This window comes from Mustela nivalis (genome assembly GCF_964662115.1).
Source record: "Mustela nivalis genome assembly, chromosome: 4".
Lineage (NCBI taxonomy): Eukaryota > Metazoa > Chordata > Mammalia > Carnivora > Mustelidae > Mustela > Mustela nivalis.
This window is the reverse complement of record NC_139023.1, coordinates 163,478,542-163,493,235: the sequence shown is the minus strand read 5'-3', so window position 1 is coordinate 163,493,235 and position 14,694 is coordinate 163,478,542. Positions and strand designations below refer to the sequence as shown.

The 14,694-nt window shown below is 40.5% G+C and overlaps 1 protein-coding gene across 1 annotated transcript in view; it reads left to right on the top strand.

The window, feature by feature from the left end:
* The window catches only part of ATP6V1B2 (ATPase H+ transporting V1 subunit B2), a 40,622-nt gene extending 26,235 nt beyond the window's left edge, over positions 1-14,387 (top strand). The window contains exons 12-14 of the mRNA XM_082729311.1: positions 3,766-3,870; positions 4,919-5,048; positions 12,954-14,387. Coding sequence (XP_082585437.1) covers positions 3,766-3,870; positions 4,919-5,048; positions 12,954-13,093 — 375 coding nt within the window. The 3' untranslated portion in view covers positions 13,094-14,387. The remainder of the gene's footprint in view (positions 1-3,765; positions 3,871-4,918; positions 5,049-12,953) is intronic.
* The last annotated feature ends 307 nt before the right edge of the window (positions 14,388-14,694 follow it).

Genomic DNA, 14,694 nt, shown 5'->3' with positions numbered 1-14,694 from the left:
GTTACCAAAGACTTTGAAAGCTACTTCAGCAATTACCCATTAGAACTTTGAGACAACAATTAACCATCAGTTTCGTCATTTCTTTGCTAACAAATTTTAACAAGTAACACAAGCTTATTTGACCTTCAGTAAACTTTGATAGAATAAAAGTTTCACATTTACTGCTGTAACTTCAAAGACACGTCTTATCTTAATTAAACCAACAAACTTAACTTAGTTCCAATAGTGATTTATGTTCCACCTGGGCCCACTCCACTTTGAATGTTTACCTGAGACATGCGTGGGAAGATCTGGAGTGGCGAGTGTTAGGTCCAGGGGTGCTCTTCTTGCTCCTTTACAGTGGAGAGAGAAGGAGCCGTGGTGCATGATCTAGAGGCTAGTCATGCAGGCTGCACACATGTTGGTACAGAAACACGTAAGGGGGAAACAGAAGAAACAAAGTGCTGCCAGGAGGCAGAGAAAAGATTCCCGGTTTTAGAGCTCATAAGCCCCAACAGAGGAGCAGACGCCATGCTTTCCCACCAGCAAGGGGGAAGGGGTTAGGCAGTCCAAGTCAGGCCAGAGAACACAGGGAAACTTCCCCGAAACAAAGAGAGTTTCGGCAGCTGCTTAGGAATTTTCCTTATGGTCTCTGTCTCAAGTTAGACCAACCCCACTTGGCTCCAGTTATAGCCATTAACACGGGACGTGAGTGAGGGAGAAGCCCCCACATCTATTAAGAGAAACAGAGAAATAAAGCCAGAGTCCCCTTTGCTAGGGATGGCCCAGCAACCTGGGTTTACTAGAAGAAGGCTTATTTACGTAATTATCATCGAATATGTCAGGAGAAAGTTTACAGCTGACTCATTTGGGCAAACACATTCCACAAAAGCCCCTTAGTCTGGGGTCCTGGTGTAGAGCAATGAAGGCCTAGGTATGAGTAATGCAGGTACCCTAGGTCCATTTGCCCTGCTTCCTGCAGAGGAGATCTAACTGATAGATCCCACTGAGGCCATGCAGTGTTATAGGAGCTCGGTCCTTTCCTAAGTTTTGCAATCCAAATTATTTCCAGTGGGTTAAAAGGCACCCCAAGGTAGAGTCCTTGGGAACTGAAGCCAGAAAAGTAATGAAGGTCCATTACCAAATCCCCTGACTCCTGGGTGGCGTCCCACACAGGGTATGTCAGAGGTTTTAGGTGTCAAAAGCGACCGGAGGCGTCCCTCAAGATACGCTATTGATCACCATCCTGCCTTAAGAGGCCCTGGAGGGGTGCCGGCGTCCCTCCACTTCCCCATCGCATCCTAGGCTACAGATGGGTGCCTGGTGAATGGACTAGGAAATTGTGCCATGCCATTGTCTGTCCTGAAAACTGCATACTGTTTTGCCATATTAACCCATGGAAATACTAGAAAAGTTTGGCAAGGGGAAATTACCCAATTTCATAGCTTTAGGCGGTTTGCAGAAGACACTGACGACAAACAGTAAAGACTGAAATCCATCATGGTCTATGCGACCTTCCAACACATGTGGTCCTTGCAGCCAACTTCCCTAGGAAACGGTCCCCGGTTGCATTTTAATTCAATCCGGTACTAGTTTCGGCCGGCTCCCAGTGGAGGTCCCGCGGCCAGAAGTGGCTAGACCAGGGATGTGGAGGGGATCACATTAGATCAATCAGGAGGAAACCTCACACGGGAGTCTTAAGATTGGCAGCCGTCCTGGTGACTTGGGTGGCTGTCCCGTGCCCAAGAGAGACAACTTTCTATAAGAACAGGAATAGAGTGAGGCCATCAAGTTTCTGGGTCTTATTGCCATTCTGGCCAGGGTACTAGCTTACAGCCAAAAGGCAGACGTTCTCCTCCCCGTGGAGTAGCGGGCTAGAGGATTACAGCCTGAGCAATTGACATGCAAGTGTTCCAATAAGACCATACTCCTTGAAAAAGCCCTGGAATGAGAGTACAGGAAAAGGAGAGAAAAGTACTCACCAATTTTGCACCGAAGCTCAGAGTCCAAATGTAAAGACTCACAAATCTCCTGGCTGGCTCGCCAAAAATGATGAAGTCCCAGAACCTAAGTCAGGTTAGGTGGGGTGAGGAGGTTCGGAGCCGACGACTAAGAAAGAATTCTTAAGACGTCGTTGGTGCAAAATGGTGGTTTATTAAAGCACAGGGACAGGACCCGTGGGCAGGAAGAGCTGCTGCCCCGGGTTGTGAAGGTGGGCATGTTATATACCCCACGGTTGGGGGGAGGTGGTGAAGGGATGGGAGGTTTCAACAGAATTCTCACATGTTAGGGAGGGCCTACAAGGTGCCGGGTGGGGGGAGTCTTTGCCCTTATGGCTTGATCAATGTCGTCTTTAGGTCAAGCACTAACATCAAGATAATGGGGGATTCTTGGTGGGGCATTATGATCTGGCTATCATTTACATTTCCTTTCTACTCCAGTCTCCTCCAGTTTATGGTGGGAGGGGGACATTAGGGCTTCAGGAACCAAGAGTTATTTGCCTCTGGAAATTTGTGCTATTGATAAGGTAACCTCCCTGTTTAGGTCTCTAGGACATCTTGTAGAGCAAGGGAGATTCCTGTTCTGCAGGATTGCGATCGCTGCAAGTTAACTATTTATCGTTTTATGGCGATCAGGGGTGCCTGAGGAACGCTACACATATGGAGGGGAGCGGGTGAAGAAGGGGTGCAAGGCGCCAGCTTTTGCTTTGTCCTCAGCCAGCCTCCTGCTCCCTCATCATTAAGATTTAAGTATCCACTTTTTTTGTGTGCCTTAAAATGGAGCCAGTGGTCTCAAAGTATTTTGGGGGTATTCTATTATATAATTATCAATCTTATTATTAGTACAGAATTAATGTTTTTTTCTATTTTTTTCTTTACTGATATATAATTAATAGTACATTATATTGGCTTTAAGTACAGAGTAATGATTTTACACTGATATATATTGCAAAATGATCACCATTAAATCCATTTTACCATTAAATCCATTAACATCCATGAATATACATAATTATGAAATACTTTTCCTTATGTTAACTTTTAAATCCAGTCACCTAGCCACCTTCAAATATGCAGTACAGTATTATACATACTCTAGTCACAATGTTCTGGATTTTATCTTTATGACTTAATTCATTTTGTAACTGGAGGTTTGTACATTTTGACCCCCTTCACCCATTTCGCCTAGCCCCCATCTCTGGCAGCCACCAGTCTATCCATAAGCTCATGGGGTTTTTGTTTTGTTTTGTTTTTTTAGGTTCGACATAGAAGTGAGATCATAATAGTACTTACCTGTTTCTGTCTGATTTATGTCACTTAGCATAATCCCCTCAGGGCCCATCCATCTTGTTAAATGACAAGATACCATTTTTTAATGACTGAATAATCAAAAAAAGATTGATGGTTCTGTAACAGATTCCAGCTTCTAATATCAGTGTTTAGGTGAAATTACTGTTAATATTTTTATTTGGTATGTGTTTATATAAGTCAGAGCTCAGAGGCTATTTAGATTTGATACTGTCAGCAAATATTGAAAATCTAGTTTTTCAGTATCCCCTTGAACTGGTTTTTGTAGACTTCACTTTCTGAGTTTGATTCTCAAAAGAAATGCCATAAAGTCTCACTTCATTTTCTAACTAGGAGAAGATACTAGAACTCCTCTAGGAGATAAATAGAAGTTTTATGTAATTTAAGGGATAATAATGAGTTTCAAAATGCTTTTTTACTACTGATAAATCTTGAATTTTATATTTAAATGTATTTTTTCTCTCATGTTCTATTCAAGATTTACCCGCCTATTAATGTGCTGCCCTCATTATCGCGGTTAATGAAGTCTGCCATTGGAGAAGGTATGACCAGAAAGGATCATGCCGATGTATCTAACCAGCTGGTATGTATATCCTCTTGAGAAAATGAACACCTTTCTTAGTCCATTCTTTCTGCTGTCTTACACCTCTTATCTTTCTCCCATATCACTGTACTTATCCCCCATACAAGTAGAATTTTAGTATGGGTTACATGTGGAAGATAAAATCGTTCATTAGAACCAAACAGTCTTCCCTTTTTTCAGAGGATAGTTGTGGATTCTCAAGATTAAAATCCTTGGCTTGAAACCCACATCTAATGCTATACACGATAATTTCTAAATTAAAAACAAGCCATAAGGCCATTTTAGGTTTTTATTAATAACCATAATAATAAGTACAGAATATTCCTAAAAAGATACTCTAATTTCTTATTTAAGAAATTAAACAATCATCAGAACACTAAGAGATACAGCTTTATTTATTCTATGGAATCTTTGGTTTCTGTAGTTGCTGTTTTTTATTTGACAGAGCCAGAAAGCAGCAGGGTAGAAAGGGAAAGGGAGAAGCAGGCTCCCCAATAAGCAGGGAGACCAGTGTGGGGCTCAGTGCAGGGCTTGGTCCCAGGACTCAGGATCCTGACCTGAGCCTCAGGTACTTAACCGCCTGAGCCACCCAGGTGCCCCATAATCCTTGGTTTCTGTAGTTGTATGAGATTGTACACTAAGTGCAAAGAAAGAAAAATACCTTTGACCTTAAAGTAAAAATGGTAAACCTACTCATACCACAAATATTTTTTTTGAACTTTGAGATGGGTTTCTCTGTGGTATGAGTTCTGACTTTCAAATGCTCTTTAAAATGTAAGCTCCTTGACATACTAAGGAAGTGTATTTTTTAGAGTGTTAGTAGCATCTGTGGACTGCATACCTGAAGACTTCTTTCTCAGTGAGACTATTTTATAATAAAATCTGGTACTTTCATATGATTTATGTGAATTATGTTTGTAAATAATGTGAAATTCCTTCTGTGGTCTTACAAAGACAGCTACAGAAATACTCTTAATTTATAGCCCAGATTACTTTTAACATTTATAAAATCTTACCTGTGTTTTTTTAAATATTTTTTTCTCTGTAGTATGCATGTTACGCTATCGGTAAGGATGTACAAGCCATGAAAGCCGTTGTTGGAGAAGAAGCCCTAACCTCAGATGATCTTCTTTACTTGGAATTTCTGCAGAAGTTTGAGAGGAACTTCATTGCTCAGGGTAAGATGACTATTTTCTTGCAAACATAAGCTCATGTGTAGTTTTGAAGACTTCTTTCCCACTCTGAGAGAATTGGCATTGATCTCCAGATGATTTTCCTTCTAATTAGAAAAGAGGTTTTTCTAACTGCCTGTCATGTCTTTGCACTTAACCCTCTGGCTCCTTCCTCTCTGCCTTCAAGTCCGTTATCCATTCAGCTCCCATCTGAACTTTTCCCTTCCTTACATCTGGCATTTTACTCTGCTGCCTCCATTGCTGGTTCTTCTTCCTTACCCCTCTGAAATGATCTCCTCAGGCTTTGGTAGTGTGCTGCTTTTGTGATTCATTTATTGTCATCTCCTTTTCTGATTTTGTATCTTCCTGTTCCTACATTGTTTATGTTTTCAAAGGCCTAGTTCCCTATTCTTTCTTTTTTTTTTTTTTTAATATATATTTTATTTTTTATTTTTTTATTTTTTATAAACATATATTTTTATCCCCAGGGGTACAGGTCTGTGAATCACCAGGTTTACACACTTCACAGCACTCACCAAAGCACATACCCTCCCCAATGTCCATAATCCCACCCCCTTCTCCCAAACCCCCTCCCCCCAGCAACTCTCAGTTTGTTTTGTGAGATTAAGAGTCACTTATGGTTTGTCTCCCTCCCAATCCCATCTTGTTTCATTTATACTTCTCGTACCCACTTAAGCCCCCATGTTGCATCACCACTTCCTCATATCAGGGAGATCATATGATAGTTGTCTTTCTCTGCTTGACTTATTTCGCTAAGCATGATACGCTCTAGTTCCATCCATGTTGTTGCAAATGGCAAGATTTCATTTCTTTTGATGGCTGCATAGTATTCCATTGTGTATATATACCACATCTTCTTGATCCATTCATCTGTTGATGGACATCTAGGTTCTTTCCATAGTTTGGCTATTGTGGACATTGCTGCTATAAACATTCGGGTGCATGTGCCCCTTTGGATCACTACATTTGTATCTTTAGGGTAAATACCCAATAGTGCAATTGCTGGGTCATAGGGCAACATTTTGAGGAACCTCCATGCTGTTTTCCAGAGTGGCTGCACCAGCTTGCATTCCCACCAACAGCGTAGGAGGGTTCCCCTATCTCCGCATCCTCGCCAGCATCTGTCATTTCCTGACTTGTTGATTTTAGCCATTCTGACTGGTGTGAGGTGATATCTCATTGTGGTTTTGATTTGTATTTCCCTGATGCCGAGTGATATGGAGCACTTTTTCATGTGTCTGTTGGCCATCTGGATGTCTTCTTTGCAGAAATGTCTGTTCATGTCCTCTGCCCATTTCTTGATTGGATTATTTGTTCTTTGGGTGTTGAGTTTGCTAAGTTCTTTATAGATTCTGGACATTAGTCCTTTATCTGATATGTCATATGCAAATATCTTCTTCCATTCTGTCAGTTGTCTTTTGATTTTGTTAACTGTTTCCTTTGCTGTGCAAAAGCTTTTGATCTTGAAATCCCAATAGTTCATTTTTGCCCTTGCTTCCCTTCCCTTTGGTGTTGTTCCTAGGAAGATGTTGCTGCGGCTGAGGTCGAAGAGGTTGCTGCCTGTGTTCTCCTCAAGGATTTTGATGGATTCCTTTCTCACATTGAGGTCCTTCATCCATTTTGAGTCTATTTTTGTGTGTGGTGTAAGGAAATGGTCCAATTTCATTTTTCTGCATGGGGCTGTCCAATTTTCCCAGCACCATTTATTGAAGAGGCTGTCTTTTTTCCACTGGACATTCTTTCCTGCTTTGTCGAAGATTAGTTGACCATAGAGTTGAGGGTCTATTTCTGGGCTCTCTATTCTGTTCCATTGATCTATGGGTCTGTTTTTGTGCCAGTACCATGCTGTCTTGATGATGACAGCTTTGTAATAGAGCTTGAAGTCCGGAATTGTGATGCCACCAACGTTGGCTTTCTTTTTCAATATCCCTTTGGCTATTCGAGGTCTTTTCTGGTTCCATATAAATTTTAGAATTATTTGTTCCATTTCTTTGAAAAAGATGGATGGTACTTTGATAGGAATTGCATTAAATGTGTAGATTGCTTTAGGTGGCATAGACATTTTCACAATATTTATTCTTCCAATCCAGGAGCATGGAACATTTTTCCATTTCTTTGTGTCTTCCTCAATTTCTTTCATGAGTACTTTAGTTTTCTGAGTATAGATTCTGTGCCTCTTTGGTTAGGTTTATTCCTAGGTATCTTATGGTTTTGGGTGCAATTGTAAATGGGATCGACTCCTTAATTTCTCTTTCTTCTGTCTTGTTGTTGGTGTAGATAAATGCAACTGATTTCTGTGCATTGATTTTATATCCTGACACTTTACTGAATTCCTGTACAAGCTCTAGCAGTTTTGGAGTAGAATCTCTTGGGTTTTCTACATATAGTATCATATCATCTGCGACGAGTGATGATTTGACTTCTTCTCTGCCGATTTGGATGCCTTTAATTTCCTTTTGTTGTCTGATTGCTGAGGCTAGGACTTCTAGTACTATGTTGAATAGCAGTGGTGATAATGGACATCCCTGCCGTGTTCCTGACCTTAGTGGAAAAGCTTTCAGTTTTTCTCCATTGAGAATGATATTTGCAGTGGGTTTTTCATAGATGGTTTTGATGATATTGAGGTATGTGCCCTCTATCCCTACACTTTGAAGAGTTTTGATCAGGAAGGGATGCTGTACTTTGTCAAATGCTTTTTCAGCATCTATTGAGTGTATCATATGGTTCTTGTTCTTTCTTTTATTGATGTGTTGTATCACATTGACTGATTTGCGGATGTTGAACCAACCTTGCAGCCCTGGAATAAATCCCACTTGGTCGTGGTGAATAATCTTTTTAATGTACTGTTAAATCCTATTGGCTACTATTTTGTTGAGTATTTTCGCATCTGTGTTCATCAAGGATATTGCTCTATAGCTCTCTTTTTTGATGGGATCCTTGTCTGGTTTTGGGATCAAGGTGATGCTGGCCTCATAAAATGAGTTTGGAAGTTTTCCTTCCATTTCTATTTTTTGGAACAGTTTCAGGAGAATAGGAATTAGTTCTTCTTTAAATGTTTGGTAGAATTCCCCCGGGAAGCCGTCTGGCCCTGGGCTTTTGTTTGTTTGGAGATTTTTAATGACTGTTTCAATCTCCTTACTGGTTATGGGTCTGTTCAGGCTTTCTATTTCTTCCTGGTTCAGTTGTGGTAGTTTATATGTTTCTAGGAATGCATCCATTTCTTCCAAATTGTCAAATTTATTGCCGGAGAGTTGTTCATATTATGTTCTTATAATAGTTTGGTGTTAGTTGTGATCTCTCCTTTTTCATTCATGATTTTATTTATTTGGGTCCTTTCTCTTTTCTTTTTGATAAGTCGGGCCAGGGGTTTATCAATTTTATTAATTCTTTCAAAGAACCAGCTCCTAGTTTCGTTGATTTGTTCTATTGTTTTTTGGTTTCTATTTCATTGATTCCTGCTCTGATCTTTATGATTTCTCTTCTCCTGCTGGGCTTAGGGTTTCTTTCTTGTTCTTTCTCCAGCTCCTATAGGTGTAGGGTTAGGTTGTGTACCTGAGACCTTTCTTGTTTCTTGAGAAAGGCTTGTACCGCTATATATTTTCCTCTCAAGACTGCCTTTGTTGTGTCCCACAGATTTTGAACCGCTGTATTTTCATTATCATTTGTTTCCATGATTTTTTTCAATTCTTCTTTAATTTCCCGGTTGACCCATTCATTCTTTAGAAGGATGCTGTTTAGTCTCCATGTATTTGTGTTCTTTTCAAACTTCCTTTTGTGGTTGAGTTCTAGCTTCGGAGCATTGTGGTCTGAAAATATGCAGGGTATCTATTGATACCAGCTGAGTCCTGATTTAGGACTGAGGACGTGATCTATTCTGGAGAATGTTCCATGAATGCTAGAGAAGAATGTGTATTCTGTTGCTTTAGGATGAAATGTACTGAATATATCTGTGATGTCCATCTGGTCCAGTGTGTCCTTTAAGGCCTTTATTTCCTTGTTGATCTTTTGCTTGATCTCTCCATTTCTGTGAGGGGAGTGTTAAAGTCCCCTACTATTATTGTATTATTGTTGATATGTTTCTTTGATTCTGTTATTAATTGGTTTATGTAGTTGGCTACTCCCATGTTGGGGGCATAGATATTTAAAATTGTTAAATCTTCTTGTTGGACAGACCCTTTGAGTATGATATAGTGTCCTTCCTCATCTCTTATTATAGTCTTTGGCTTAAAATCTAATTGATCTGATATAAGGATTGCCACTCCTGCTTTCTTCTGATGTCCATTAGCATGGTAAATTCTTTTCCACCCCCTCACTTTAAATCTGGAGGTGTCTTCGGGCTTAAAATGAGTTTCTTGGAGGCAACATATAGATGGGTTTTGTTTTTTTATCCATTCTAATACCCTGTGTCTTTTGATTGGGGCATTTAGCCCATTAACATTCAGGGTAACTATTGAGAGAAATTTAGTGCCATTGTATTGCCTGTAAGGTGACTGTTACTGTATATGGTCTCTGTTCCTTTTTGATCTACCACTTGTAGGCTCTCTCTTTGCTTAGAGGACCCCTTTCAGTATTTCCTGTAGAGCTGGTTTGGTGTTTGCAAATTCTTTCAGTTTTTGTTTGTCCTGGAAGCTTTTAATCTCTCCTTCTATTTTCAATGATAGCCTAGCTGGATATAGTATTCTTGGCTGCATGTTTTTCTCGTTTAGTGCTCTGAAAATATCATGCCAGCTCTTTCTGGCCTGCCAGGTCTCTGAGGATAAGTCAGCTGCCAATCTAATATTTTTACCATTGTATGTTACAGACTTCTTTTCCCGGGCTGCTTTCAGGATTTTCTCTTTGTCACTGAGACTTGTAAATATTACTATTAGGTGACGGGGTGTGGGCCTATTCTTATTGATTTTGAGGGGCGTTCTCTGAACCTCCTGAATTTTGATGCTCGTTCCCTTTTCCATATTGGGGAAATTCTCCCCAATAATTCTCTCCAGTATACCTTCTGCTCCCCTCTCTCTTTTTTCTTCTTCTGGAATCCCAATTATTCTAATGTTGTTTCATCTTATGGTGTCACTTATCTCTCAAATTCTCCCCTCATGGTCCAGTAGCTGTTTGTCCCTCTTTTGCTCAGCTTCTTTATTCTCTGTCATTTGGTCTTCTAATTCGCTAATTCTTTCTTCTGCCTCATTTATCCTAGCAGTGAGAGCCTCCATTTTTGATTGTACCGCAATAATAGCTTTTCTGATTTCAACCTGGTTAGATTTTAGTTCTTTTGTTTCTCCAGAAACGGCTTTTATATCTCCCGAGAGGGTTTCTCTAGTATCTTCCATGCCTTTTTCGAGCCCGGCTAGAACCTTGAGAATTGTCATTCTGAACTCTAGATCTGACATATTACCAACGTCTGTATTGATTAGGTCCCTAGCCTTCAGTACTGCCTCTTGTTCTTTTTTTTGTGGTGAATATTTCCGCCTTGTCATTTTGTCCAGATAAGAGTATATGAAGGAGAGTAAAATACTAAAAGGGTGGCAACAACCCCAGGAAAATATGCTTTTACCAAATTACAATAGATCCCAAATTGTGAGGGGGGAAAAAGGGGATAAAAAGAGGTTCAAAAAGAAAGAAAGGAAATTAAAAAAAAAGAAAATTATAAAAGAAAACGAATAAAGAAATGTATAAAAAAGAAAAAATATATATATTGTATATATATATAAACTAGTTAAAAAACGTTAGAAAAGGGTAAAAGTTAAAAAAATTAGCAGAAGAAGAGAAAAAAAATGAAAAAGAAAAAAACTTAAATTAACTGCAAGACTAAAAAATCACAGGGAAAAAGCCATGAGTTCCGTGCTTTGCTTTCTCCTCCTCTGGAATTCTGCTGCTCTCCTTGGTATTGAAACCGCACTCCTTGGTAGGTGAACTTGGTCTCGGCTGGATTTCTTGTTGATCTTCTGGGGGAGGGACCTGGTGTAGTGATTCTCAAGTGTCTTTGCCCCAGGCGCAATTACACTGCCCTTACCAGGGGCCGGCCTGTGTAATCTGCTCAGGTTTGCTTTTAGGAGCTTTTGCTCCCTGAGTACTTTCCGTAGAGTTCCGGAGGACGGGAATACAAATGGCGGCCTCCTGGTCTCCGGCCTGGAGGAGCTGAGAGCCCGGGGCCCCACTCCTCAGTGCGCCCTCAGAGAACAGTGCCCAGTTACTCTCGTCTGCCTGACCTCCGGCCGCTCTCCGAGCTCTCCGAGCCTGTGACCGGTTCAAGGTAACCCCGAGCTGTGAGCTTACTGTCGGTTCTGTCTCTGTAGCCGGCTTTCCCGTTCCAATACCCGCAAGCTGTGCGACACTCAGACACCCCCGATCCTTCTGTGACCCTGCGGGACCTGAGGCCACACTGCCCCCGCGTGGGCTTCGCCCCGGTTTAGCCTCTGGAGCGATGTCCCTCAGCGGAACAGACTTTTAAAAGTCCTGATTTTGTGCGCGGTTGCTCCGCCGCTTGCCGGGAGCTGGCCCCTCCCCCCGGGGTCTATCTTCCCGTCGCTTTGGATTCACTTCTCCGCCGGTCCTACCTTTCAGAAAGTGGTTGTTTTTCTGTTTCTAGAATTGCTGTTCTTCTCTTCGATCTGCTGATGGATTTGCAGGTGTTTGCAATCTTTAGATAAGCTATCTAGCTCATCTCCTGCTAGCTGAAGTAGTCTCAGCCTGCTACTTCTCCGCCATCTTGACTCCTCCCCCCTAATTTTTTTTGTTCTTATTTAAAATAATCCTCTTCTGGCTTCATTTCCATTAGTGTACCTTAGTCCATTGTTTCTTAAATTTTAATATGCTTTTGAATCAATTGGAGATCTTGTTAAATTGCAGATTTTGATTCAGTAGAACTAGATGGGGCCAGAGATTCTTCATCTGGACAAGTTCTTGGATAATGTGGAAGGCTATTGATCTGTGACCAACTTTGAATCTTAAGGCCTAGTCTAGACCTTTGTCTCATCATCTTGGTCATTGGTGCCAGCTTTTTCACCACTTTTCCTTACTCTGTATATCCCTCTAATATTTGCCAGAATAAACTTATTACTAATTGTATTGATTGTGTTTCTAGTAAAAAGGCAGTAACGGTTTTCATTACATAGCACATGTACAATTTTCAGGCTGTTTTGATTGGTCTCTCCCTTGCCACTATTTTTGACCTCAGTGGTACTAAACACAGATGTGTTAACTTTGGAATAATGCATCATGCTCACTACACTCTTATATTTACTTGATGCATTTCTTGTTAACATTAAAGCCAAAAAGATGTGTATATTTTTTTTTTAGTGCAGCACTATGATACCTTAAAAAGATAAAAAATGAAGTTTTTCTGGTAGAGAAAAGAAACCAGAATTCCAGCCACTCTGACTCCATAGTTAAGAAATCAAATTTATTTGCAGGATAAGAATGACTCTACTACTAAAAATAATTAGTAAACACTTTGAAAACAACTAGCCTATTCAAGGTGTTCAGTTGACATTTAAGGTTTTGTAAATGTCTGTACTGCCCTCCCTCACATTTCATCTTTTCTTCCTGGAAAACTGCCTTTCTCAGTAATCCATAGACAAAACACTGGGTCTAGTTTCCATTGCTCCAGGTATTTAGATCCTACCCAGTTGTCCACATGGTTGTCCACAACACACTAGATTGCCCACTGCCTCTAGCCTGCAGGCTTCTCCCTTTTCTCTGATTCCTAATGGTACTTACTCTCTGTACCCTCACATACATTTGGTTGCATCTGGCCTTAAGAGACCCAACTGCTTTGTCTTTTTTGTTGTTATTGTTAATACTTGATGCTCACAGTAGTCCTATATAGTGGAATAAATAATAACACTGGTAAATTGTAAGTAGTTTGCCTTTATTCATTCAATTTCAATTTTTTCTAAGGTCCTTATGAAAACCGCACTGTCTATGAGACTTTGGACATTGGCTGGCAACTGCTCCGAATCTTCCCCAAAGAGATGCTGAAGAGGATCCCTCAGAGCACCCTGAGTGAATTTTACCCTCGAGACTCTGCGAAGCATTAACTGCTACTGCATCGCTGGCTTGATACACTTGTGAAATACTGGTTCTGTTTTCTTTATTCCTTTTGCACTCCCCCATTCCCCCATCTTTGTGTTGGAGTTTACGTTGTTACCCTGTAATTAAAAACAAAGAATAGGTAACATACTGTGCCAGTGTTGCAATGTTTTAAACTTCTAACAGACTTTAAAATATCCCCTGTTCAGAAAACCTGGATCATCAGTGCTGTTTTTAAAATAGCTACAGAGATGGAGGTGAAGTTTTCCTACAGATGTGTGTGTTTGTACATAGTGGTGTAGTTAGTTGCCTAATAATGTCTCATTATATGGGTCTCCTTGACCTTACCTCTCAGCCCCCTCCAGAGTATCACTGTCTGAAGTTATAATGCTTTGATCTGCAATTTAGAGCCAGGATCAGGTCTAAAAGAAGCCGCCTCTCTGAAGAGCCAAGGGCCTCTTCCCTGAGCATTTGTTTTTGGATTGTTGCTGTGCCCATAGGTCTGTGTTGCTGCTCTAAGCAGACGGTTTTTACTGTCCACCTGCTCTTTCCTATTTAATGCCTAGATTAGAGAAGGAGTTTCATTTTTCTCTTTAGTCATTATGAATTGGGATTCCTGTGTCTTACTGTTCTCCCTCCCTCTGAGTAACAGAATCCTGCAGCTTTTGCACAGCTGGCATTGATCTGATAGTAGTGAGATGCCGTTTCTTAATGATCCTTACTGGGTTTCCTTACAGAGAAATCGTAATTAAAATAACTAATAGAACTGTTGTTTGGAAAGAGTGGGGGTACAATAAAAGAAAGAAAAACCCATATCCATTCTACATTATGACATGATAACAGTGGTTTAAGTTTCTCAAGTGTTTACCAGATGCTGAGGGCAAGGTGGAGAGGAGAAAGTTCTTCTGTGTATGGATATTTTAAACTCTGTTAGAGAGCAGCCTTTGGAAGATCCCCTATTTGATCCTATTTTCTGACCCATCTCTGCCTTTTCAGGGTAACCTTGTGGCACAAGTGATAGCATTTAAAAGCTTTTGCCTTTAATTCTCGCTCCTTCTTGCTGTGAGTTCTGAGCTGTCTTCTCTGCACTTCTGCCATGTCTACTGTTTGGTCTCTTTGTGTTCTTTGTTACTTGGTGCAATAGCAACTTCTCTGTGCATTCCATCTTTCCAGTTATGTAAAGTTCTTCCCTTTTTTCTCTGAGGGTATAGGGGGTGGGGTGGGGAGTCAGCATGATTATATTTTAATGTAGAAAATGTAACATCTGGATATAAAATGAAAATAAATGTTAAATGGATGTTACCTAAAGTGACTCTGTATCTTCTAATCAGGAAAGCAATATCAACAAATGGATATATAATATATAATAATGCACCTCTTTGATTTATAAGTTTTGAACATCATAACCAGTGTTGTGAGCCAGCCCCCTGTGTTATAGGGACATGGCCCAATTTTTATATCCTTCTGTCTTCAGGCTGCCCTTTCTACCCTTTCAGGTGCTTTCCACAGTAATAGATCTTCCAACATATACTATATTTTGATCCAAGCTTAAGAGTTACTACAGGTGTTGCATTCTTTGTTTCAAACCTATCAGCAGTGAGTGATAGAG